Source organism: Nestor notabilis, unplaced genomic scaffold (genome assembly GCF_000696875.1).
Source record: "Nestor notabilis isolate BGI_N333 unplaced genomic scaffold, ASM69687v1 scaffold4571, whole genome shotgun sequence".
NCBI lineage: Eukaryota > Metazoa > Chordata > Aves > Psittaciformes > Psittacidae > Nestor > Nestor notabilis.
This window is the reverse complement of record NW_009915947.1, coordinates 86,196-110,851: the sequence shown is the minus strand read 5'-3', so window position 1 is coordinate 110,851 and position 24,656 is coordinate 86,196. Positions and strand designations below refer to the sequence as shown.

At 36.4% G+C, this 24,656-nt stretch overlaps 1 protein-coding gene across 1 annotated transcript in view; it reads right to left on the bottom strand.

The window, feature by feature from the left end:
* Window positions 1-311: 311 nt before the first annotated feature.
* LOC104413387 (potassium voltage-gated channel subfamily KQT member 1-like) overlaps window positions 312-24,656 on the bottom strand; it is a gene marked incomplete at its 5' end in the record, with an annotated part of 66,664 nt that continues 42,319 nt past the window's right edge. Inside the window, 8 exons of the mRNA XM_010024362.1 lie at window positions 312-436; window positions 6,971-7,112; window positions 8,185-8,307; window positions 10,558-10,653; window positions 13,134-13,244; window positions 22,025-22,165; window positions 22,803-22,899; window positions 23,866-23,944. Of these exons, the coding sequence (XP_010022664.1) occupies window positions 312-436; window positions 6,971-7,112; window positions 8,185-8,307; window positions 10,558-10,653; window positions 13,134-13,244; window positions 22,025-22,165; window positions 22,803-22,899; window positions 23,866-23,944 (914 nt within the window). The remainder of the gene's footprint in view (window positions 437-6,970; window positions 7,113-8,184; window positions 8,308-10,557; window positions 10,654-13,133; window positions 13,245-22,024; window positions 22,166-22,802; window positions 22,900-23,865; window positions 23,945-24,656) is intronic.

Below are 24,656 nucleotides of genomic sequence, written 5' to 3'. Positions count from 1 at the left end.
TGGTGGAGGGAGTAATAAAATTCTTAACAGGCAAGTACTCCCACACATTGTCTCCATGTGAAAATCTTCAGGCTATCAGCCACTAGCTGCCATTAGATAAAAACTAAAGCCTTGTGTCACAGCCAAGTGAACTTTTCTTTAGGTCAACATGAAGATTTACTGGCACTCAGAACAGTGTACACCAACTTCAAGGTAAAAAGAGTTTGACGCAAATATCTGAGATAGCCCTATCAGCTCCACATTTCAGCTCCTCCCACCTGAATTGGCTTCTCTTGTCTAAGTCAACTAATGCACAATTCAATAGCCTTGACTTACTGTGAGATGTGAGTTATTGGGGTCAACAGTGTCTCACCCTCCAGGTCAATCTCATCGGCAAAACTGCTGGTCCTGATGAAGGGTCCTGTGTTCACATCTAAAAAGGTCGGGCTTTTTTTCACTGTGTGGAAACATGTAGATGACAGTTAAAGTAATAGCATTAGTTTTGTTCAAGAAAGGTCTACACGTCATTTGGATCTCTTTAACACTGTACATTTTAAGAGAATATTGAAAACAGAAGTTACTACCAAAAAATTGTATATTTTCATGAAAAATAAAACTTTAACTCTTCCTCTACCCAAATAATTTCAACTTCTGCTGAAGGCTTAAAATTAATATTTGTTTATTTTTTGTTGTTGACACTCCTTATACATTACAATGTAGTTTATCCATATCACAGGCAGCTTCATGCATTAAAACTTACTGTACAATACTCAGCCATACCATGAACCACCACTCTGCAGCAATAGTGCACGAGTGCAATTCAATGACAAGATCAGTTCCTGTTTATGTCAACTCTACTTCATGTTTAATTTATAATACCAGTTTCTGGATGTAAGTATTATGACTAAGATGAAGAAATCAGACCTAGATCAACAAAGAAGCAGAGGCATTTTCACAGTGAGCAGTCAGCCCCTGTCACACATTGTATGAGTTGGTCTACTGGTTCCAAACCTCTCTCATGCTTTAGCACAAGGATGCCTCATCTTTGAGCCCAGACACAAAGCAGGTGTCAAGATATTCAGGTCATCCAAGAGGAGGTCCTTAGTGTGAAGGCCATTTCAAAAAATTTCAGATATTGCAAGTTTTTAGGGGCAAAGTTACTTGTATACCAACACTTCCATGCATCCAAGAAATTAGGCAGAGTATTACGGATTTCACTTTTAAATTCAGGCTCCAGCATTCTGCCAGACTCTAACATTAAGAACTCTAAGTGCTTTTTCCAGCATGGTTCTAACTTTTCTTACAGAAACTACAAAATTTAACTATAAAAAAATCACTACTGTATTTATACATGACTGTAAATGAATTCTTTAGAGAATAAAAAACCAAGCAAAATTCTGTAGAAATCATTGGTAGATTGTGACACCTCCACAGAAATCTTTAACTGGCTGGCTCATTCACTGACATTATAATAGTGTTGTAATTTATGAATTTACTGTATTAAATAAAATACTTTATATCATAACAGTAAATAATGCCTTACCCAAATGCAACATGAAAACTAAAAGGAATACAGCAGAAATAGTTAACTTCAATGCAGCTGAATCTAGTAAGAATAGAAGTGGGGAAACAATTTTCTTTCTAAATGCATCCATTTTACTCAAGTAAGTAGATACCTTCATACGGCAGAAATGGTTTTGAACATTTACAGATACTCAGAAGAGAAAATGTTATATCATCAGGCACATCGCCATTCAAAATTATGATAGTAAAGTCTGCTCCCAGAAAGTTAAATAGGAACGGAAGACCTCTGAAACCACATTAAAAAATGAGAGACACAGCTGCTAAGAGACAAAATTCTTAAAAACAGGAGCCGCTTGCAGCACTTAAAAATGAGAATTCTACAGTAAGTTTTAGCAAATGTTAGCTTCCTCTTTTTGTTTTAATACCGTATTATTTAATCACTTTGATGTAGCTATCATCCAAGATAGTGGCTGTGAAACAAGCAAAACAGAACCAGATTCAGATATGCAGCAAAATGTCTTTCAAACAGACTCATCTTGGCTTTCACTAAAGTAATTTTCTGTTTTCATTTCTGCAAGAGACAAATGAAACTTTCCTATTTTCTAGGAAAGGAGAACTCACAGTTTTTCAGTTTTTTTAGTTTTGCTGATGACAAGTCATAAAACTGCTGAACTTAAAACCATGTAAAGTGTTTGCTGAACTCTCACTAAACTGCTTATGAGAGATACAATACACACCGTACACATGTGGATTTGCAGAAATGGCTATTCTTGGATCATTCAAGAAGATTTACTCCCCTTTTCAGTTTCATGGGACGGGAGAGGAAGTGTGGCTCAATGAAAAAGGAACAAGAAGCCAAGCCTGTACCTCAGCCTATTTGAAAGTGCTGTTATCTGAGAATACAGAGTTGAAGAGCAGCTTTATATGAGGCAAACATGGTATCTCCCGCCCTCTTTTCGTTTCTAACAAGAATGTAACTAAGATCAGTCTGTTCTGCTGACCAGTACAGCTCTCTGCTCTTCATGCTCTCATTCTTAAATCTATGTTGCTGCTTCCAACATGAAGGAAGAACCACTGCTAACCACAACCATGCAACCTACTTAGAGAGAGACGAGGGACCAAGAAAAGAACCTGACATAAATGAGAGCTCCCCTGGCACAAAGTGCCTTGAAACAAGGCTCAAGCAGAGCACCAGGCAGCACACGCTGCCACAGCTATTTTTTTAATTTATAAAAATTAATTCATAGCTGTTGGAATTTTGAGGAGTTTCTCAGAGAACAGTTTCTTAAAAAAATAAGATAAGACACTACATTTCTAAATAAGTAGGATAAAGGAATAAAAAAAGGAAGCTTTAGAAACTCATTTTCAATGGATAATAATGAGTGAATAAAAAACAGGAAACAGGTGTCGCAATGGATATTTACTATAATTCAGGGGTCTCCAAGCTTTATTTTCTCAATTTTTGATGGATAGCAGCAGCAGCTATGGTAGCAGGCATGACTATCCACGTGATAATGTTGAGCCAAGTCCTACTTTGAAATGGCACAAAACACACTCCCCACAATAAGAACTCCTGCTTTAGAACAGAAATTCTGAACTTTCAGAAACATTCAATGTGAGGTTGGACGAGCTCTGAGCATCCTGAGTTGTCCCTGCTTATTGCAGGGAGGTTGGACTAGATGATGCTTAAAAGGTCCTTTCCAACCCAAACTATTCTATGATTCTATGAACTTTGAATCAAGGACTATAAACACAATAACAAGAAATTACTGATGGGTTTTCTATACTACCAACATGTCAATTTTATATACAATATGACGTGTATGAAGATGCTTTTCTGATAGTGAAGTATTTGGCTAGTAAGACAGAAAATATTTTACACTTCCTCTTTTGCAAGCACAGACAATAAATTTAAAACACTTTAAAGCACTTTTCATGGAAAATCCGAGTTTTAATTAATGCATTTAGAAAATACCTCTGTTCTACAGAAGACTTCTTTATTTCATTTAAACATTTGCACTTTACAACTTGAGCAACTTTCCAAACTCAAAATTCTACTGACATGCCTTCTTTCTTTAAAAAACCAGCTCTATAATTTCCCATGCCACACCAGGTAACTCCAGACAAAGAATTGCAAAGATTTAGTAATTAACAAAGGTGATAGAGCAATGAAATATTATGAGCTTTACCTGGAGAGGAAGGAGCACTGGAAGACTGCTGGTCTGCGGAAAAGGATGGCCAGGAGCGCTGACAATCTGAGTTAGAGTAAAGATGCACATAAAATAGAGGTGAAGGGGTGGGGATAGAAAAAAGCTCCAGGCAGGCAGCTGAGGAGATGCAGACATGCCTAAAATATAATATGTTGTACCTGACATCTTTAAAAATAAAATAAAAAAATACTGTGGAAAAGAGTTTGTATGAAACTCTTTTAGTGTGCATTATACCTTAGCAGAAATTGAAATTGCCACCAGGGGAGTTAACCCATTCTTAATGGCAATGTCACTTGCTGCAAGATACTCCTCCCTATATGTAAATTGCATTTTCAGGAAGGTAATCTATATATTTGCCCCTTCCTTCCTGACTTTAGTGTTTCCTCAATCATCTCCCTTTCTGAAGTGTACAACCTGATACACGTCAGACCCCTCTTGCTCTGGTTCATACCATTCATGGTGTAGCCAGCGCCTAGTCAGATTACAGTGCTGCCACGTGGCTATACTAATACTGCTACCCATGTTTTGAGCTGCCTGATGCATCCCATAGAAAGCATTTGAAGCTGTCCACTTCAAGCATCTAAGCCGAGTGACTGCCTCAAGCCAAATTTCTTGGGGAAAAGTTTCAGGCAAAGCAACAGGAGTCAGTGATGAGAAAGAGACTCGGCAAAATGTAATGTTCATGCTATGCCTAGTTCTTTTGAATAGCTTTATCCTTTTAATAACTATTTCATCAAGAAATGCCTGTGGACTCACACACTGGGACAGTATTTCTTTGAGACACTGTGAGAACAGTGTTAGGTAACCTTTAAAGTCACTGAGCTCATGCTGCCTGGCTAGGAAATCAAAACTGAACCTATGGTGGCTGGCAAAGCTCCTCTGATATTCCCCCCAGATGAAGGAATTTCTTGCTGGTATAAAACAGGTGACTTCAGCAGCTCTTGCTGCTCTTCTGAGCTTGATCCCCAATGGAGATGCACCACTTGAAATACAGGAGAACAGTGGAAATGGAAAATGGGCAATTCAAAGTTTGGTCAGGGGTAGTCAAGGAGATTCAGTTTGTTTTCTGCTATTTTACAACCTTAATTGCACCTGTGTTCCACATGGGTTCTGAGGAGAAACTGAACCTTGTGTTTTCAGACAATTTAATCCAAGTCTGAGCATCCTTGCATTCTATCACTGAAAAGAAGCCTCCACTGTCATTAATGGATGACAACTAAGACAACTTACAGGTGGCTCACAGCACTTTCACTAAATCAGAGAGGTTTTGCCCAGACCTAGCTCTAATCCTAGAGTCTTTGGGGAACGCTCAATTGTTAAGAGAGTGCCTAAGCAAGCACATTAGAAACATCACAGGACTACATGGCTGCTTAAGTGATCCCAGAATCCAGACAAACATTAAAATAAATTATTTAATTTATGGGTCCCCATCTGTTCACAAATATCTACAGAACATTTTTATAGGAACAGATGTGTGTACTTCAGACTGCACAATATTGGAGGTCAAATATGGAAATTCTTCCATCCCAACCTATTTGCTTAGAAATTTATTCTTAGCTGTATGCTCAGATAATTTAACTACTGGATGAATTATAATTTATATATATGTAGATTATCTTTTTCTATTGCTTATATATATATATATACAAGCAATTTTTCTTAATAAAAAAAGAAGAAAATAAACAGAGATCATCTTCTTATGAGAGTGTCCACTTTTCTCTTTGTGGGTGCAATTGTGGGAACTGTGATTTTGATTACAAGTGTGAGAATGCACATTTTTGGTGGTCTAGATCTCCTCAGCTGCAAAAGATGTCTTAGAAACTATATGGCACTAGACACACATGAAAAGCACATCAAACATTACATTGTTATAAGCTGGCATGCCATAGATAAAATTATTTTCCTTAACTTACCAAGCAATTTTAACATTCCTGTTTGTCCTGTATACTTGTAAGCATTTAGAGAGAGCAGAACACAGATGAAAAAGAAAAAAGACAAGTGTCAGAAGAAATTAGAGAAGATCTTTTTATTGAAAGCTATAGAGCCGATTTTTGAAGCGGCAGTAGTAGGCTGCCTCCAAATCAAATTGTCCTTTAATCAACTTAGAAACTTGGTGAGGAAAGGTGGAACTTTACAAATCTAAGCAGTTGTACAGTTCATTGATTGGATTGTTTTGAAGGAAGTTATCTGTACCAAAAGTCTGAGAGACAGACTAAACTTATTACTTGTCCATCTTTTAACAGCTATGTCATTTATACCAACAGATGCAATTCACAATCATTCCTAAACAGAGGCCAAGAAAGAGTGGAGAAGCATGGGTGTTAAAAACATGACAAGACAGAAGCACACGGAAAAAAGAATATCAAAGATGAGACTTTCTGTTTGAATTAAAATATGCCTGACACCATCCTACATTGCTATCTTAATTTAAAGGTCATTAAACTTAACCAGGTCAGCCAAAATTTTGAGGAGAAAAAACATAAGTACTTAAGGTATCAGTAATCAGTAAAACACACCCTAAAAATTAAACCTCATTCTTGTTGCCAAAATTTGAGCAATACATAGTAGAACTTCTAATAAAAATACATTTGTAAAAAAGCCACATTGTAAATTCAGAGTTATTTTGGAAGTTCATTACAGCTAAATCAGCTGTAACTAAGCCATTAATTAAAAGGTGACTATCAAAGTCCTTTCTTCTTTTTCCTAACACTATATCATTTTGTACAGCGCTGGTTAATATAGATGGATCCACATTTATCTTAAGTAATTCTGCCTTCAAAATTTGATTCACAGCCTACTCCACTGAACAGATGGCAGGAGCACATGATGGTTTCATGTAGCAGACTGTTCAGTGCAGCCAAGACGTATCAATCCTTTTTGGTTGAGGTGAAAGCACAACAGTAACACATCTTGGGTAAATTTCATGTGGAAAAGCTATCAGCTAATCCCTGTAGTTTCAGACAACTGCAGAACTGGGGAATGTATGCACCAGCCTCAGAGACAGTAGCTCTTCTGGCAGGTAAAAATGACAAATAATTTTAGTTTGTCTGCAGTGGACTATGCTCATTAAAGGAATGGTTGAATCTTATCCAGACGAGATAGCAACGAAAAGTCCAAAATCAAAGTGCTCTTGCTTTAGAATGATATGAGTGTATACTATCCTCATTGTCTCTCCTACAGAAATTAAAGAGGATCTCTGTGTAAATCACTAATAGAAGGCATTACAGATACTGACATTTTATAATGGAATTTCTTACCAGAATTTTCATATGCTTCAAAACTGAAATCAGGTTTCCTGTCCTCCGTCACGTGGTCGTAAGTTATGTGTGGAACAGTTAACATCCTATCTGGAGAAGAAGGCCCATTGTCTTTGTCTAATTTGAATTTCTTCTTTTTAACCTAAAACCACACATAAATTATATTACTCAAACCAAGACAAATTTAGTTGTCACTTCAACAATGTCTTCAATAATAATGTGATCCCCAGTGAGCTATAACCAGACAAAAGAGTGCCTGACGAATTACATTTTCATGATGGTACACCGTGCATTTCTCAGCAAGATTGATCCCATCCCACCAAAACTGGCTAATTGTTAGAATTCTGCACATCGTCATTAGCAAATCCCTTGCCTGCAGAAAAAAAATCTGCTAGCTCTGTGACAGTTTATATAAATCAAACTATTCTAGAATATCTTTACCATTTTACGGGTACAATAAATCGTACCTTCAACAAAAAGCAAATGGATATATTGCTACTGAGCTTAGATGAGCCTGGGATTCTAGGGAAGATTTTTGCACACCATCCTCTCCTTCCAGCCCAAGACTACTCTGCAATACTCTTACAACAGAGAGGATGAAGTATTACATAGAATCACAGAATAGTTAGGGATTCTGACCAATGCATTTTTGTTGCTGTTCTTTAAACAAAAAAAACCCAAAAAAATCTTAAATTATGCAATCAGTTTATACAAAAACATTACTTTATGTAGGCGCAAGGTGTCTTCACCACAGAAGCTCAGAAAGCCACAAAATCAATAATTAAGAGAAGCAGCAGTTTGGGGTTTTTTTGTTGTTCTGTGGTTTTGGGGTTAGGTTTTTTTGGTTGTTGTTTTGGGTATTTTTGTTGGAGGTTTTTTTGGGGTTTTTTTGTTCTTTTAACCAATTAGGAGTTACTGTTTTGGAAATCATAGCAACAATAAGCTACTGATCGATGTGCTTGAGTTCGGTCATTATTGCTCTTTTGCAATCCCACAGATCCATTAAAAAAGTCAAGCTTGAGAACGGAAGGAAATTAAGTTATAGTTTAAAATGTTTGTACACTGAAAATCTCAAAACTGAAATGAAAATAAAACTTTAAAACCAAGTAATAATCTGTAAAACAAACACAACAAATAGCTTCTAGAGAGTAAATAAATTTAAGCTAATTAAGAAGTTTTAAATTACTATAATAGAAAATGTTAGTTACTGGTACCATCACTGATTTCTTCGGTTTTGGACTGGGTGACAGCAAATGATAATTTCTGGCAGGTTTTCTAATATATATTTTCCATGTAGAAGAGTCTGGGTTTTCTGCTGCGTAGCATCGCCATGCAGTCTAGAACAGATGTTTTAAGCAACAGAACAATGAATCAATCAGATTTGTAGCTATCTGTACTACAAAGTAACTTCCAAGTAGTATGTTAGTCATTCTTTATTTAATAGTATTCTTGAACTTCCCCACTGGAAACATAAACACAGCGTGGTTTAGAATCCTTATTCAGTAAACAGAAACTACACAGTTTGATCTGGGCAAACCAGAACGGAAGGTCAGTCTTCTCAAGTGCAACTTTTGTTCATATTAGCAACAAGTAATAAGAGAGAATTCGAGACTGCACTCAAAAGATTGGGGTTGTATTTCTTGCTCAGCTGAATTTTCCCTCTCCAACTTTGAACATTTTGCCTATTGCATCCTGTATTTCAGGCTCCTACTCAGAAACTAAAAATTATTCTTCCCTGAGTCACGAGTACTATCAGAAAGAAGCCATTGTGTCAGTAAGGCTATATTCATACAGAGAAATAAGATTGACAGCATCAAGGAACAGCAGCAATAGTTAACCAGGAGCTAAAACCCCAAACCAATTGTCCCTTCTGTCAACCACCAGTGATTAAAGTAGTATGTTCTGAGACAAAAAGGAGGAAAAACAGCACTAGGAAACAAGACCAACCAGGGACAAAACGCTACTACATTCTCTCTTAAATGCGTAAATATATCAGAGTTGATTAATAATTAGCCTCCAAATTAAAAAGGCAGATCCTCACTTACACACTACATGAAAAAAGGACATATATACATACACAAAATCTAAAGTGGTAAAGTCCAGAAAACACTAGATGAAAGAAACAAAGCAAGGCAGAATGACAGAGGAAGACAGACAGCAGTTGGAAAATAAAGGATCAGATAGTCACTATGTAATTCCCACCATGGTTAACAGCATACTAAAGAAACAACTGTCCTCTAGAAGAAAACAAGGAATACAGGGGGAAAAAAAAAGTATCACTCATTTCAGCTGTTGTCTTGTACTTATTTCATAAACTTTTTGGCTTAAGAATAATCTTTTTATAAGTTTTGTAGAGCACTTATTAAATTGGGCCTTTAGAATTCTGAAAGTATTAGTAAATCATAATTACCACTATAAAGAACAGGTAGTCAGCAACTCATTGTCTATCCTCCACTCCTCAACATTTCTGATGGAGCCAAGTGCAACACTCTGGACATGCAGTCCCTGGATTCCCATAATTTGGGGTTCATTTCCCAAAAGAATCAGTGGAAACACTAGAATTTCATTCTTTGCAAACCCATACCTTTTTCTGACCATGCAATCCAAACAAAACACACTGCGTCTGAAAATTTTGGGCTAATCTCTGCCTATAACCAGAGCCTTAAATTTAAACCTTTTTCACATTAACTCTGGGACTGTTTAGTTTCAAGCATAAACTTTACAGTTCGCTACTGTTTCCATAAAGAGCCTGACCTGGAAATCCACATTCACTCATGAAGCTAGAGAAGTCATAAGAGAACGCAAAAATGATGCAGCTTAGGTGCACATCTAGATTTCTGTTAAATTTGATCCCTTTGCTTCTAAAGCTACAGGCAGATACTGAGTAAGAGAGGAAAAGCTGGAAAAACCTTAAATGAAACAATATTAATACTTCTCCAGGGTGAAATGCTGGCTCCACTGAAGTAAAGGATAAAAGCTCATTGACCTTTCTGATGCTGAAGTGCAACTGTATTTTTAACAGAGGGGGTCAAAACTTTTCTGCCTGTATCCTGCAAGAAAAGACTGATTTTTCTGAATCACAGTTGTTCCCAGCCACATACCCTGGAGCTGAAAAGTTCAGACAATATCTTCCCATTTAACTTTCTGACTTAATTCTCCCAAATTTGAGATTTTTAAGAATTTATTTGTCCCATGGAAAATGAAGCATATCTAACATTTGTTTTTATAAGGCATGATGTATTTTTTAAAAGTACAAATTCATGTGAAGCCTCCTCTGTTTTTCACAACTGCAAGCATAGTATTTCCATAACTTTTCTCCAGGTAAATTGCTATTAACTACAGGGTAGCCTTCAGTTTTGAGTTTAAACAGCTGAATTAAACAGTTTGCACTGATTTGGGAGTGAACTTTTCTGCTCAATAGTTTACATTAAAGGTGGGATTTCCAAAACCATTTAAAAGAATTGCATTTGTAACTCCTGTTCAATTTCTAATGGGAATCAGGCATGAAAATACTGCCAACAGTTTAGGAAAAAAAAAAAAAGAAAGAGGAAATAAATTATAGTAATCAAAATGCAAGAACTCAGTACCTGTATGAGAGAGGCAGCAGCTGGAATTTGACGGTTGAAATGCTTCTGTCTTTGTTTCTGTTGTACCTTTAGGGCAAAGCCTGAACCGAGAATTCCCTGTGGGAAGAAAGAAAACACAGATCTAATTTTTTTTCAAGGGGAAGGAGGAAAAACACACATAAGCTTACCAAATTATGTTGCATTAATAAACTTCTATTCAGCATCATAAACCCCAACTAATTATTTAGAGGAAATGACTTAATACTGTTAAGTTTTTAGACTGAGTTAGTATTACTTGATGAAACAAACTATGAATGCTGTCATGCCCTGATCCAAAGCCTATTTAAGTCAGCTGGACTCAAACACTAAAGAGTGAGCAGAAATGATATTTCATACCCTCTAAAAGCCTGATAAATGCTTGTCCAGGGGAATGACAGAATAAGGAGAAATATTAACCTGATTTGCTTAACTTCATTTTTATGAAAAATAAAGCTTTGGCATGGCACGGTTCAGGTCACAGGAAAGACCTTTTAACTGTAGCATGGTAATTTCTATTTCCGTGTTAAGCCATGTTGGGAGGAGAGGACAAAGAAGAGGAAAAGGAATATTACAAAATGGGCAGGACTCCAGAGGATTCAATACAAGGCTTTCTAATTCACTCTCAGGAGAAGGGACATGGACTAATGGCACTGGATGGTGTACAACCCAAAATACCCTCCAAACACAGTACAACTATTAAGTCCAAAATTGAGTGTAGTGTGAGTCATTTATGTAGTCATTTGCATAGCTATAGACACATTTAACAGAGGTTTAATAAAACAGATAAAAATAAGATCTTCTGTAAATCAAAGTACAAGACTACACATACCCAATAAAAGCATAATTAATTCTTTACATATGGTAGTCAAGGTGTCAGAGCAGCCAGTAATCTTGGCTCAACCTCTAAGAATTGTATTACTCAAGTGTTTTGAAAGGAAGAGGAAAGGCCCTTCCTATTATGTTTATCTAGAAAAGATCAAAGAGCTAACGTTGCTCTAACATCACTTCTTTGGGAAACGAAGGATCTTTGTTAAATTGAGAACTCATGCTACTTGTGTTTGGCCACAACAATTACTTCAGCCAGCTCCTCTTATTTAAAAGGGCAACAAGGCAGCATGCAATAATTATTCCCTATCAACTATTTACTGCTAGAGCTTCAAACCCTAAATTTGCCTTTGGGCCAACTTGCAAGAACAATTCAATTCAGTAATAATACCACACTGATAAAAGGGTGTTTGTTGTTGTTTTACATCTACAAATGACTAGAGAAATCTGATAAGTAAACATAAAAGCATTGCTGTGAAGGTGGGGCTGCTACACCTTATTTATAAGACATCTTTACTGGCATTCAAGTCCAAGGAGGAAAAAAATAAAAAATAAACAAAACAAAAAAAAACCCAAGCAACAACAACAAAAGAAACCAAAACAAACTCTTCAGTCAAAATAGGATCTTTTGGCACTTTTCTTACAGATCATTTCATTTACTAGATCTCTTTTCTAAACAAGGAATAAATGTGAAAGAGATTACAATGAGGAGGGGGAAAGAATATGCTTTAAAGGCAAACTTATGTTGGAGAGTCTAAAAATTTACACTTAAGTACCCTCCTCTGCAAAAGGTTGTGTACCTTTAAAGTAACTGACTAATTTTAATAAGCCAATGAAGTTTAAATTGCTACTAGCTCATGTTGTAAAGAATTTTTGTGACCACACTGGCATAAAAATATTCTTCTCATCCATCCTGTATTTAACCCCACCACTTGCCTGCCACAGCTACACAAGCATTTGCTAACACGATTGGTGACACTGAACTTAAACACTTGCTGAAAAATTAACGTTTTAACAACACCTTTCAGGCTGCACAAAAATTTTAACAGCACAATTTAGGAGTACTGCTAAACTAAGGGGTGGGAGGGAAAAACCAAAACCACAAAAAAAACCCACAGAGAAACCCCATCCCGAAACCCTTAACTACCCTTGGCACTGAACATTTCAGTTTTTAAACAGTCCAGGTTTCACTGATTTTGAATTTACTCTTGGTACTCAAGTGCCTCATTTCTTGTTAGAAACTACTTTGGAACTTGTTCTCAGTGCAAAGTGCTATAACACCTTTACAATCTCAGCCCTAGGCCACTTTTGAAAATAGGACTTTGGCCGCGGACAGATGCTAATTTGGCAAGAGCTGCATCAGTGTCCCTGGTTATTTATTGTTGTCTCTCTGACAGTGACACCTTTCCAGCAGCTTTGTTAGAAGAAGAAAGTGTATGAGAACTCTGCAGTTCACCCTGAACCTAATCAGTTGAATAAACTATGAGTGAATTCCTTAAAAAGCCAAAACACCACTAAGTCATTGAGTTCACAAATAATTAGCATGAGAAATAATTTCCTCATCTTTCACTTCTGAGATGCACAGAAAAAGTAATTTGAACTAAACATCTCTTTCTCAAGTATATACCAAATCTAGTGATGCATACAATAAATACTGTATAACAATAACAAAATTTCCTCTGACAACTAAGAAGTCAACACCAAATTGCCAGCAAAAGCACAAGATAACCTACCGCAGGTAGTGCAAAAAATGAAATCGCAAATACTGAAAAACAAGATGCAATGGTCTTTCCTATCCAAGTCTGAGGCACTTTATCCCCGTAGCCAATAGTTGTAACAGTCACCTGTAAAGAGAAATACATAAAGCATTACAGCAAGTACTAATGTGGCAAGTTTGGGTTGTTGTTCTTTTTTCCTTTTTTATTTATTTTAAAGAAACATTAATTACATTCCTAACTCTTCTAATGACAGTCTGTGTGACATTAATGAACATAACTCTCCCCTCCAGCCTTACATCCCCACCTACAATAGATGAAAAAGGTACAGAAAATTGAATTACAATAAAATACATGTTTAAAATCTGATAAAGTAAAACCATTAATTTAAGTCTTCATGGCTGAGGCAACTTTACAGCATATGAAGTTATTGGGATACGGGTTGCCTGATCATGTCATACACTTTCCTTAGGGCGATGCTGCCAACAGTTCTGAATTGATTTTCTTTATGGGCAGGAGATGTTTGCTGAGAGTATTCCAGGGCTTTTGCAAAGAAAGAGCATATGAATACTCCAACCACAGACTGGGGTCAGACACAAAGTATTCCAGAGAACAATATTGGTATAAATAACAAGAGAAGCTGAAAAATTTCCATGCAGTAAAGATCCGGAAAACATAGTCTAATGAATCACTAATTCGTATAATACATAGACAGCAATAACAGATAATTTAATGCACACATGCAGGAAACATCTGTTGAGTTTGGGTTTCAAAACACTAAAGTAAAGATTACCACCACAATGATGTATCATAACAAGGCTTAATAAGTCATTATTTGCATGAGCTCAAGGAAAGAATGGATTTGTTTGAAGTAGAAGGATACATTTGGCATCTGCAAGCAATTCAAATTCACCTATGACACAAGCTATTTCCGAATTTGGAAATTAGAGAGATTTTATCTGTAGCTTTGAAGAGGCTAACCAGATCAGAGCATGTGAAACCACATGAAGTTCTCAAGCAGTTGAAAGACACCTCAACTGCTGGCAGTCCAGACTTTTTTTTTCTGAAAGCATGGGCTTCAGCTGCCCAAGGGACACAGAGGATGTTAGTCCTAGATGGTAATAGACATGGGCCATCCCCACCATGTCCTGCAGTTGCTCCTAGTTTGCCTGTCTGCTGTAATGCATACAACTCAGCAACTGCAGAAATGCAGGCAATGCCCAGGGCAGCATCTCCAGGGGAGGAGAGAAGGGCAGATTTATGGAGGCAAGATGTTTGTTAAGGGGATGAAGGGATGGAAAACCTGGATTTGGGGACATAAAAGGTTATGACAAGTGCTTCAGGAAAAGTATGGCTGTTGACCACTTTAATAACTGTCCAATCCTAGTACAAGATGAGGTACCAGAGAGAAATCATGTGGATGTAATTTCTGACCTGAGCTGTAGCTCAGAAACACATGAAGCAAGCCATCCATACTCAAACTGTCTGCCTTCTAAGCAACATCATTATGTGTCTATTGAACACACGGAAAAGCTCAAACTACTTGAGGTGGTAATGTGAAAAGTTTATTGCAAGCAGATGATATGCAAAACATTCAAGTAGTAGCATTTAATTTTTTAGCACAAATTTTTAAGATGTGGCCTATTTTCAAAACTGTTTCATATCCTACAAAAGTAGTTTAAGAATTAGTAAGGCAAGTTGCCTGTATTCCTGAAATTGTTGTTGAAATACCATCCTAATTCAGGGCCTGACGAGGAACTGAATGGATAACATTACCTCCTTACCGACACAAGAGGATCAATTAAAAAAAAAAAGCAAAATTCCTAAAATAAAATTAAAATCTCCTGTTAAAAAAAATATGGTATAAAACAGGAAATATAACTATGGGAAAAGTAATGGCCTCTGATATCTTCTTACATAAAAGATTATGAGAGAAGATAGTGGTTTATGTCTCAGTTTTTTAAAAGATTCACAAATGCTTGTCACTGACAAGCTTTATCAACGATTCTATGTTAAAATCTTAACATCATGTCAAAGTATACACATTAAATAGAAACATGAAAAGAAATAGGTGGTTTTGAGCTGAATGAAGTATAACTGAAGAAAAATTCATATGCAACTAAGAAATATTTGTCTTCCCTTTCCCACCGCCCCCCTACCCACCATTTCTGAATTGGTCTATATGAAGCATCTATGACAAAAAAAATATTTTCTGTGCTGTTTGTTTAGGATTTTCTTAATAAAACATTTTGGAAATTAGGTTGCAAATCAAAGTGTGCATTTAAGTAAACATTTTTCTCTGCTGCATAACTCTAATCCATCAACAAATGCATTGTATCCTAAAATTACATTTTCTTTTTTTCCCCAAGATATATTCTGTTGAAACCTTACATGCCAAGTTTCAGCCCTAAATGAATTTTTACAGCCCGATGATTATAACCCCCTAAAGAGTACAGTACTAATTTTACTGTTGTAAAATACAATCTTATAATGGAAATACTGACTCAACTTCTACTCTAGCACAGTAAATATGTTAGCATAATGAAATTAAATTCATACAAGAGCTCACACATTAAATTTTCATTGAAAAGCAGCATGTAAAACTAATTGTTTTAATTAGGAACAAAATCATATTCATTCATTCACTATTTCACAACTTTGATCTGATGTACATCACCGCAGGCTTTGGTATTAAGACTAATCTTGTTCCTATTAAATATGCATCAATAGTCTGAAGGAGGAAATATGAAGCAAAAATCTACACAGCAAGAAGAAATAGTAATGGCTGTCAGCACTGCATAGGGAGGAGATTTGATTCAAAGCTACCAGGCTAAAGCAAGACAGCAATCTAATCAGGTGAGTAACAATGCTCTGTTGATGAAATCATTGCTGTGTGCCTTGCAAAAAATTTAGATAGTTAAACAGGTACAAAACACAAGAATGCATGATTCAGAGGCATTATAAAGGCAGGGCTGGGAGAGCAAACAAGCTAAAAAGATTTAAAAAGCCAAGCATTATAGCAAATAAGAGAAAATCGCCTTATAGCAAATACCTTAACCACTTTGTTTCTAAATTTGCACCATTGCAATGTCAAAATCAATTGCACTATGTATTGTTTTGCATACCAAATAACACTCAGAATTTTCTGATCCACTCACAATACCCATCCTGATTAAATCAAGCAATATAAGAACATCAGCAACATCAATCTACTCCCTGACTTCTTTGTAACCGAGGTATAGTAAATTGCCAGATGGTTGGAATACTCTCCTGTACACCTGCACGTAACGAACACATTAGAAGCCTTTCTACTGCTTGATGTCTTACTCAGTCAACCGCATTCATGCAAGCTGAATACAAAGTGAATTTTTTCCAAGTTGCAGAAATCCATGCAGCACAAATGCAAACAGATTAGACACTCATGCTTTTACTTTACTGTGAAGTAAGCAATCTGTATAAAGCTAAAAAAACCCAAACAACCAACCCATCAACAAAAAAATCTAGTGATCTTTTGATACTTATTTCCAAAATGACAGCATTTTTCTTCCTTGTGCATATAAAGATGTTAGCAATAAGCAGTGACTCACACAACAAAAATTCCACTTTCTGCTCCCAATCACCTCTCTGTATGTTGCAGCACTCTGAGAAGATTCAAGTTACATCCTTCACATGAACAACTTACAAACTGCATTACAGAGGACATAAATGTTTTGAAACATGGAAATTAAAACTGTAATCTAAAACTGAAGAAAGGACTTCCTGGTCACCACTACTACAAACATTTAAAGGGGATGTTTGGATTCTTTTTCTACTTAAAAATTCAGTCATTTCATACAGTCATCATTGCAGGCTCAAAACACCATTCTCAATGCAACTGGGTACATAACTAAGACACAACTACATCTGAAGGACACTGAAACACTTCTAATAACTTAGGGTACAAAATGAAATGGAACTACACATCCCATTGCAAACACAACAAACAATATATTTTCAGTGTCATGTCTCTCAAATAATAGATCCTTTTAATGCTTCTTAGCCATAACTCTCAGATCTTAGTTTAATACCCCCTGAAGATGTCATTTTCAGCCATCAGTCAGTTCTGACCAAATTACTGGACACCCTAAACCATCTGAAAATGAATTGGCTTTCCTCTCACTGTTACTGTTCGGATGTTATGCCAGAACCTCATGCTTCTGATGGTACCAGACATTCTTGTAGGCTCTTGTCTTCATTTCAGAAAGACGGGTTTCCAGCCTTGTTTTTCTGTTCCATCGTTTCATGGGCTCAGTTTGTCCCTCTCCCCTCCTCTGTTGCCTCACTTCTGCAGTACACACACCTGCAAAACAGCACACCCCAAAGGCTGCTGAACCCCTCTCTCAGTATGTTTAGCCTCACAAATAAAAGCTGTTTTCACTTGCTCTTGTAAAACAGCCTATTCATCCCCTGGATCATTCTGGCAGTAGTTCTCAAGAATAACAAGGTACTGAACATAAACTTGCATTAAAATAGGGAGAATTGTTCATTATTAGTGAAGGTATAGGCAGCTTCTCTCCCCACCCCAAGCACTGTTACCAGAATAAAATGATAACTAAATTAGGAAAACATAGTCCAGCAAAAAGACTTAAAACCTCCCAGAAAGATGATTGTTTGAGAATTGTTTTCATTTCATCCTTATGATGATCATTTTTACTTGGAGTGAACAGACAATTTTAGATCTGAACTCAGTAGCAAACATATACATGGATACAAGATGGAAGAATATCTACTTCTGTGCTTTGTGAGTACGAATTTTTAAGAGTTTCTCTACATCCACCCCACAAATTTTCATTAAATGAGGACAAAACATAGTTGGAACTGCTCATAGACTTGAAGCTCAGAAATGAGAAGTCAATTGCAAGATGCAGAGATTGCATGTAAAACACATGCATAAATAATAACCCTTACATCTTCTGACCAATGCTCAAAAAATTCATAAAATAACCAACTCTTCCCCCCAAATCCCAAACACATCATCTAAAGAAATTAGAAAAATAAAAATAAAAAATAAAAAAGGGTATGACAGCTCTATAGGTGGAATTCTCGACTTGTGAACCACAAAAAGAGTAGAAGTGTCACCTTCTAACACTGAAGTCAGAGTATATTCCTCAGCAGCTTTTTTATTTAGAAGGGGGGAAAAAAGGGTTCTGAATAACACAAGATCCCTTTCATGCAGCATTTTTTCAATATTTATGTTCAACTATTTATAAATTAGATCAGATCTGTTCTAATTTAGTGAAAGTTCTATGCATGTGTAGTTTCAACTGTTATTTCCTGCAATTTTTCAGCAAAGCTTTCCCACAATTTTGATTTTCTGTTTACATGAAGCACGTACTGATACATACGAACATGGCTTTCTGTATGCTTAGAAGCAAGCAAACTTATCAGTATTCTGTTGAATTCAGTTCTTGGTGAGAAATCATATACTGATGAAGTAAATCAAGAAGAAACTCTTAGCTAAAGATGGTACTTGAGGACAGTTGCTTGATGCAATTCAAAGGAACGGGAACAGTATAATATCCATGCATGGCTATATTCAGTAACTGCTTGTGGCAAACAGTGTTCATGATCAGAGGGACTGTTAGCACAATCCACATAACAGTTTTCCCAAAGGATGTTTTTTCAGATGTGAAGGTTAGAAATTGTGTATTTTTCAGTGGATATCAAAAGGAAAGCTTTCCTCAGTCTGCCTGAGGCAATAACATCCCCTGACAGTGGTCATCTTTGGCATATTTGGCAAGAACATTAAGTATCTTATTTTTATTTTCTTAGCATCTCTTATTTATTTACTTATTATTGTGGGGGTTTTTTGTCCAGACTCTATCCTAGGTGTTTAAGACTATTAGTCTGGACATGAAGGACAACATAAGCACACTAATTTTGAATACTGAGACTGGGGAGCTGAAAGATGCATCATGTTACTTGTGTTTTACTTGCAAATGTTCAACTAGTCTTTTGAAAGACTATGCAGCCATTGGCAGAATTATTTATAGAACATGTGCTGCATTCAAAACCAGCAATAACAACAGACAAATCTTTACTTTATGCCACAAGGTAACCTTGGGTTTCTTCAAGAAGCTCATAAACTGGAACAGTGAATAGCTACATCCCAGGGTTCTCGAGGAAATCCAAATAAAGCCCAGGAGGTCAATTTACATATGGAAATAGAAAAGCAATATAGATTTATAAATAACAACAATGAAGAACATTTAATTAAAAGTTATGCACCCTATGGGTATGCCTATAGTCAGCAAAGCACAGTAATATAAAAATACCCAATTCCAGATGCAGTTGAATTGTGGTAACATAGACCTTTAATATGGATTACTTTATGCCATGCTACATATTCTATTGTTGCTACCCAAAGAACTTGTTCAGCATTGCAGACATACTGATATAACAAAAAAAGTGCAATGTTGTAGAGTGAGAAAGGGGATGTGAAAACATTATCAAGTACTTTACTTTTAGAAGCATTCTCTACTATATACGGTAAATGCAGTTTCAGAGAAGAGAAATCACCTGCATTGCCACACAGGTCATCTATCAATGACAGTGTTTGAGACGCAAGCTGTGAAGTATCCTCTTCTTTGTGCCCAGTTCAAAACAGACTGAGACAGGTTTTCAGTGACCAGAATTTGTGGTATTTAAGCTATTCTGAAAATTCTGGCTAAAATAAAGCTGAATCTTTTGAGGCCTAACACTTAGAGGTTTTTGAGTTTGAAAAGCATCCTGATACTTAAACACCTCCCAGTTACTGTCCTAATTTTACAGAGTTTTTCATATCAGAAAGCATGAAGAATATTATAGTGTCAAAACACAAGAAATGGATGGACCTGAATCAGTTCAGTTTTGTTTTGCTAAATCTTTTTAGCAGAAGTATAGCATCTGTATTTAGAGCAGAACAAGGACACCAAATTCTACTTTTAATATTAAAGAAATTACATCATGTGTTCATTGAATGCAGTATCACACTTCAGGTGGCTTGCTGCAACATAATAGAAGTTATAATGGAGAAAGAATATTATCATAAACAAACTTATTGATTAAATAAGCTTATTGTAATTAGACAAAATAACTGGCATGCCTATTACCTGAGTAATAATTCCCTGAAATGATAATATTTCAATATCATGACAGATGATACTGCTTCTGTGCAAGGCTACACTGTATTTTCAGTAAGCCAATCTGTTTGTCACATACTTAATTTTTAATGCAAACAGCAATGACAGCATGTGTTTTTAAATGCAGCTACATCTGCCACTGTTAATTACTGAGCCATCTGACCACTGTACTGGAAAATAAAAACGCTGTGATGACATTAAAGCATTGAAAAAGCTACTTGCCAGAAAGCCACTTCATACAGCAAGTTTTCTGAGCCTAAGAGAGGCTGTTTAACTGTGGCAGGCAGCAAGGGGAAACAATTCTGCAGCAAATCTTAGCAGCAACCTAAACAAAACCTATTGTATTCAAAACCAGCTACACATGTATTTCAGCACCAGGAGACCTGCAGTAGACTTACTTATCAATAGATCTTTCCTTCCTGAAACAGCAAGTGGTACTGTTTGTAGGCAGAAGACCATGTAAGTGCATGCAGATGCAGAGGTTTATTAAAAAATTTTCTTTAAAAATATATGTTTTATTAGTGAAAGAGGTGTTAGTCCTGTCTTTTTTGCACATATACTTACTAGTAATCTCATTTTTAACAAAAAAAGGAACAATTCCTTTTGATTTAAACCATCAAAGAGAAGACTCCAGAAGATCAGCACATTTTAAAAATACAAGCATAGAATCATTAGTTGATGCCTACGTATTTTGAAGACCTGCAGCACTTGATGATGACAGTTTGTTTTATTAAGCTACATACAATTAAAGCAGATAAAACCAGGTTATTGCTTGAATGGTAATGGTAAGAAAACACAGCTTCCAAAAAGTATCTTTCTTTGAATTGTAATAGGCAAAGGAAAATGGAAAACAATTACAGAGCAGAGAAGCCAACCTAGGATTTGCATATCATGTGAGAAAAGAAAGAGGGAATTGTTACCAGCAAGGGCAACAAAATTAAAATGTTTACTCAAATATAGTCCCAGAAGACAGCTGCCAAACTAGTAAGTACCTATAATAAACAAAAAGAGAGACAACTGTCACTAGCAACAGCAAGAAAGTAGAAATTTATTAGCAGAACTAAAGATACATCTACACCAAAACATGGCAGCACCCTAGAGAAACCTGAGAAATCTCTGAGCAAGATTATACATCGACATAGCACAGATGAATGCCATATAAGGATACTAAGTAGATTCCAAAGCAATATAATCACTTTAAAACAGTCCTGTGCCTGGATTCCTTAAGTATCTCAGATGCACCTTGTTCTGACTTAGTCTGTTCTGAATAAATAGGGAATCACCATTCCAGGCTGAATTGCAAACCACAGATATTGGTTAAAAAAATCAAACAACAAACAAACAAGAAACCTCCCCCCAAAACCACCAAACACACACAAAAATACCCCAAAACACTAGCCCTGATTTAGGAAGACTCTTATCACCTTAGAAGGCTGAACCCTACAATGAGAACGACAGGAAAAAATAATCACTATAACAGAAGGGAACACAAGATGAAGAAATAAGACTAGATGTTTCTACACCTTGTATACATAATTTGATCACATAAGACTATAATTACCAAACAAAACCAAATTACCAAATATAATTACCAAATTTTCTTATTTTCATGAATGACAAAAACAGAAAGTGTATTGAAGTACTAAAGAGGCCATTTCAAGAGCAGTTCTTACTCCATGCTTGCTTGAACTTTACTCCCCATTTGAAGGTGTTAACTTTGTTTACTACATATGAAAATGTTATACTTACTACTCCCCACCACAGAGCATCTGCATAGCTGCCAAACTCTGTTTCTCCAGAATCATTTACAGCATCTTTTTCAGCCAGGTATACAAAATAAGAAGAAAAAATCAGGCCCAGAAATCCGATGTAGAGTGTAGTTATCAGTTCCTGCAAAGAGATTCAAAATAACAGCACCATGGCAGGAGTGTTGGAATTTGATGATCTTCAGGTCCTTTCCAACCCTAACTATTCTATGATTCTATGATATTATTAAGACACTTAAATTACCTGTCACTGATGGTTTTTAAAAGATAATGGAATAGAAGAATGTCATTTCAGCACTTAATAAACACTGACAGCAATTGTTGGCTGTGCCAATTAACAAAAATCCCCTGAGCTCACACAGTCAAAACAATCTCCTCACCTGCAACCGTGACTCACAACCCTTTTGTTCAACAAAAAGTAGTTGGGTAATCTTTTCAGGCAGTGCCGCACTGAAAACAACTTTGGAATTCACATAGGTATTTTTAGAAATACTCAGACTACCTTTCAGAAGTCTCATTTCCTGTGGTTAAGCCCAACTACAAGTCAAAAGTTTGACAAAGTGGAGGTGAATATTTTTAATGTTTTAGGAACTTTCTGTCCCTCGAACCAGGCAGAAGCACCATAGTTGGTTAAAATAAATGACTGTCTGCCTCTACAATAAATATATTTGACGTCATCAACATGTCTGCATACATGTTGTTTTTAATGTAAGGACTTTTGCATCAATTATTATGGCATTCCTCAGAGTGACCCAACTTACTTGTCTGTGTATGAACACTACTGATCCCAGCAGCCTCCATGTACCACCCTGACGGTCAACATGCAGCATTCGCAAAATCTGCAGAAAGCGGATGCCCCTGGAACACAATTTGTAAATGAATGAAGAGACCAAAGATACAAAAGAAGAAACGGAGGTGGAGACGGGGAGTCTGGCTCTTCCAAAGGACTGGTTTTAGAGAGAGACATAGTATTTTATTTTAGACTTAGCAGCCTGTCTCTTTTCACTACTTTCACCAATCTTCCATCTTGTTTGTTACAAAGACAGCATGGGGACATTGTACAAGAGAGGGACAGACCTTTATACACATGACTGGTAAGGATAACACAATGATTCAGGAACTTGGGACACAAATTGTGAATGCTTCTAGAAATCATCCAACTCGTAATTGACCCGTTTGCCAGGATGGGAAACAACATACAGAAACAGCTAACTAAAAAGCTGATTTCCTCACCTTTGCGGAATTTCATAAGCAATTTGAAGTAGTCAGTCACATAATACTTTAAAATGTTCTTTTTATGATAGTAACTGCAATCCTAAGGCACCACTGCAGCTAGTGTCCAGAACACAGTACACTGCCATGTACTGTAATAACATTCAAGAAAACCCAGTGGTATGACTTTCCTGAGGATAAAGCAAATTCAGTCCATCAGGAAGTCACAACCACTAACCCCAGGCATTTTATGAAGAAACAGCTTGAAGGCGGAGACATGAAGCACAAAAGAGTTGTTATAAAACTTAGTCAAGAAACTAAAATAGGATTTGGATAGAATCCACTTTTCTGGGGAAATGCAGCAGGGGTTCTTTCCCCACCAGACATAAATGCATTACAACCAGACAACACGTGAAAAATTGTATTTCCCCTACACTTAATGGGATCACTGTTTCACACCCTTACATGATTGGTGATCCATTACATGACTGAGCAGTGACTCATTTTCTCCCACAAGAATTAAAAAAAAAAAGAGGTTAAAAAAAAAATTAAAAAGGAGGAAAAAAACCCCCACCTTACTCAGCACTATTTTCTTTTATTGCATATAATTACCTGATAGCGGAGGTTGCGAAGACTTGACCTTTAGAGCCCACACAAAGAACTATCATGGAAGCAACAACTACAATTAAATCTGGAAAATAAAATTAAAAAAAGTAAGTTAGCAGCATCTTGTAATACTTCTGCAAGACTGTTACTAGAACCAATGTCAATATTATTGTAACAATTCAAACTGTCAGCCCAAACTAAGATTTTATATATCTCAAAAGATCTCTGCTGTAACATATAAAGAAAATGTAACTGTGTGATATGCTAGAAAGGTTTTACTGCGATGGGTCAAGATGGCCACATTCTGGATGAATGACAAGAATGATACGAGACACTGTAAAGCAGCCTCAGCAGCCTGGAATCCTTATTAGCTATAACCCATGAAGAATTTCAGCAGCTTCTCCCTATTATCTCTTCTGTGTATTTTATTTTCTCTGCTGGTTTAGACAGTAATTTATTCATTGACAGAAGTTTTGGGGTTTATTTCATATATAAAAAAATTACCCTATGATTATTTCATCTGTCCTAAAGGTCTAAAAGGGAGAGAAAAATGGGAATTAGTGTATAAATCTAATTTAGTTTAAGTCAGTCATCACCCTATGACTGTACTCTAACTCTCTGTGCCTCAGGCCTAGTAAATTTTGGAAATGAATCCTGTATTTTGGAGAATGAAAAAGTTCTTGAAACATATCTGGGAAAGTGGAACTTCATTCTGCTTTCCAACCTGAAATAAACTGGATGATGTTTCAGAACCCCTACTGTTCCAGGTCTCAAGAGAAATGGATTGTGGAAAGAGT